This window comes from Pteropus vampyrus, unplaced genomic scaffold, assembly GCF_000151845.1.
Source record: "Pteropus vampyrus isolate Shadow unplaced genomic scaffold, Pvam_2.0 Scaffold275, whole genome shotgun sequence".
Taxonomy (NCBI): Eukaryota; Metazoa; Chordata; class Mammalia; order Chiroptera; family Pteropodidae; genus Pteropus; species Pteropus vampyrus.
The window spans coordinates 1647705-1650601 of NW_011889056.1; the positions used below are offsets into that span (position 1 = coordinate 1647705).

General features: G+C 44.7%; 1 protein-coding gene across 1 annotated transcript in view; it reads left to right on the forward strand.

The window, feature by feature from the left end:
* Positions 1 to 332: 332 nt before the first annotated feature.
* VBP1 (VHL binding protein 1) overlaps positions 333 to 2897 on the forward strand; it is a 17679-nt gene continuing 15114 nt past the window's right edge. Inside the window, exons 1-2 of the mRNA XM_011375579.2 lie at positions 333 to 486; positions 2233 to 2357. Coding sequence (XP_011373881.1) covers positions 394 to 486; positions 2233 to 2357 — 218 coding nt within the window. The 5' untranslated portion in view covers positions 333 to 393. The remainder of the gene's footprint in view (positions 487 to 2232; positions 2358 to 2897) is intronic.

Consider the following 2897-nt stretch of genomic DNA (forward strand, 5'->3'; position numbering starts at 1 on the left):
GATCGGGCCGCTTTCAAAGGCCATTCTGGAGGGCGCTGCCTATTCTGCGGTGGGGCTGGGGTTCCACTTGCTTCCTGATTGCCAGGGTCCTCCAGCCTCGCCCGCCCACCCACCCACCCACAAAACCCACGCGCGATCCCTTTCCCCAGGAGTCTGTTGGTACTTCCCGCACTGCCAGCTTCTCTTCCGCGGCCCTCCCATACTTGTCACTCACCAGGGTACAGCCAATCAGCACTCAGAGGTTGGAGAAGGGCGGCTACTTCCTGTTTGCCCATGAATGCGAAGACTCACAAGGAAGGGGCGGGCCTGCAGGGTAAGCGAGCCAATCACGGGCCGGCGGCGGCTGAGGCTGGCAGCTTGAGAGGCGGTTAATTGCGCTCCCGCTCTCCCAAGATGGCGGCCGCTAAGGATGATGGTGGTTCCGGAGAAATGGCTGCGGGGAACGGACGGCGGCTCCACCTGGGTATTCCTGAGGCCGTGTTTGTGGTAAGAGACACGCTGGTCCTAGGCATCTTGATGCTAGGCCGCGACCCCTTCCTTCCCAGCCCTCACAACGGCCTCGATTTTGGGGGGATGGAGTTGAGCTAAAGGACCTGGGAGAGCGCTCCGTACCCTCTCGCCCTCTGTACCGGGACTTGCCGGCGGGAAGCGCGGTCCGACAGGGCTCGAGAAGAGAAGGGGGTCTGGGGCGGGAGTACTCGGGAGCGGGGCGGTCGGAGGGACCCTTCATCCCCTTCCGGACGCCGGGTTTCATCCCCTGCTTCCAGGAAGAGGGGTGGCGGTGAGAAGCTTGAGACTCAACCGAGATGCTGGAGAGACCGGCAGATAAATGGTGACTTAGGATACAGTGAGTAGTAGACAGAGCGGCTGGTGCTAAGGTGTGAATAAAGGAAATGAGATCTAGTCTGTTGAAGGTGTGCTGTGGTCTTCTGCCTTGGAGGAACGGGAGGAGAGGCTGATGGGCAAGTGGGATAGGGTGAGAATGTGAAGTCCTTCTTTATCCTGCTAAGGAATTGAGACTTTATCCAATAGGCAACGTGCTGTCTTTAGAAGGTGTCTAAGTGAAGCCACAGTGTGGTCATATTTGGTTTTGGGTACATCGTTCTAACAACTTAGTAGAGAATGAATCGTGGAGTTCAGAGGGGAGGGAGGGAATGCAGTTCGGAGGCTTTGCAGAACAGCGATACCAATCCATGTCCAAACAGAGAAATAAGTAGATGTTTTCAGCCTTGTCCTTCCATCAGGATGTTCTAGAAATAGTATTTTGTAAAACTATTTGAATAGTGAAAGAAAACTTGGTTAGTGTTCCCGGCCAGTATTATCTCTTTTCCCACTCAGTTCTGGCTGAGCTATTATAAAATCTTAATGGAATTTTCTCAACCTTCTGGTTTGTACCTATATTGTCTTATCGCTCTACCTTTTTTTCTTCTTGCTTTGTTTTGGTTAAAATATTCCTGCATAGTTAGTCAGCATGGATAAGAATAATGATGTAGAGGTGCCAGAAACCGTAAAGTGACTGAAGTTAACTTAGCATGAAGAACTCAAGTTCTTCAAAACACTGGATGTCTCTGATAGACTCTCCTTAAAGTTGCCATCTGTTTTCATCTAGTTCCTGATCCTTATCAAATTAACTAGCTTTTCTTCAAGGACCATCACGTAGTATACATTTTAAAAATGCTATTTGGTTTTACTGATTCTTTTGCTTAATCGTTCCTGTTGCAAAAGATTGTTCTATTGGCTTCTTAGGTTTATTTCAGCCATCCGATACTCGAGGTATTTGTGACTGACCTGGGGGAACCTAATGGTCATATTTAGCATGATATTTCTATGGCAGTCACAATTGAGTTAAAAATTTAACCAAATCATTGTTGGCATACAACCTGTTGAATGGGATTGTGGCTAGGGCACATGACTGGGCAATGTTTGATCGTTGGTAATTTTCCTGTTTAGTGCTAAGGCTCCATGGGCGATGCATAAAGCAGGCAAGGCCATGTTTCTTTCCCCATACATAAATAAGATAAAAAAGAAGGTGGTGGAGGAAGACTAAATTAGCTGCAAAATGTATGGGCACTGACTGAAATGGTCTCTAACTTTTCGTTTTTAGTTAAAGACAAGCCTTTGGAGAAAAAGAAACAAGGCTTTTTCTTCTTTTATAAATAAAGCTAAAGTAGTCAAAATCCAATTAGAGGTATGAATTCTAAAGTTTGAAATGTGTTATTTTTGATACTAAAGGAAGATGTAGATTCCTTCATGAAGCAGCCTGGGAATGAGACTGCCGATATCGTACTAAAGAAGCTGGATGAGCAGTACCAGAAGTACAAGTTTATGGAACTCAACCTTGCTCAAAAGAAAAGGAGGTAAGTGTAGAAATTTTCAAAGTGTTTTTTTTTTAAATTAATCTCGTATGGCTTAAGCTTTTAAAACATTGAGACGTAATTTGCATACAGTGACGTAAGATGTTGAACGTTTGGTCACCTCTCAGTTTTTTCCCTTGCAGGAGTCATAGTCCCATAGTTCCTGTCACCTCAGCAGCTCTTTGCTGCCTTCCAGCAAAGGAGGTGTATTTTCTCTGGCTATTTGAGCAGTTAGAGGTGTTGCCATTTTAATCTGAAACAATTTCTATCCTTTTAAAAAACTTTTGAGTCTATTTTATTAGGTGCATGCAACCTGAGAATTATATCTTCCTGGTGAATTTAACCCAATATAAAATAATGTTATTTGTTTTAGTCTGTTTTGTTGGATACTTATAGCTTACCCCAGCTTTCTTTTGGCTAACATTTTCTTGGTGTGTCTTTTCTAATTCCTTTACTTTTCAACCTGTTTATTATTTATATTTATAGGTGTTCCATGTAAACAACATACGGTTATTATTTTTATATCCAGCCTATCTTTTTATT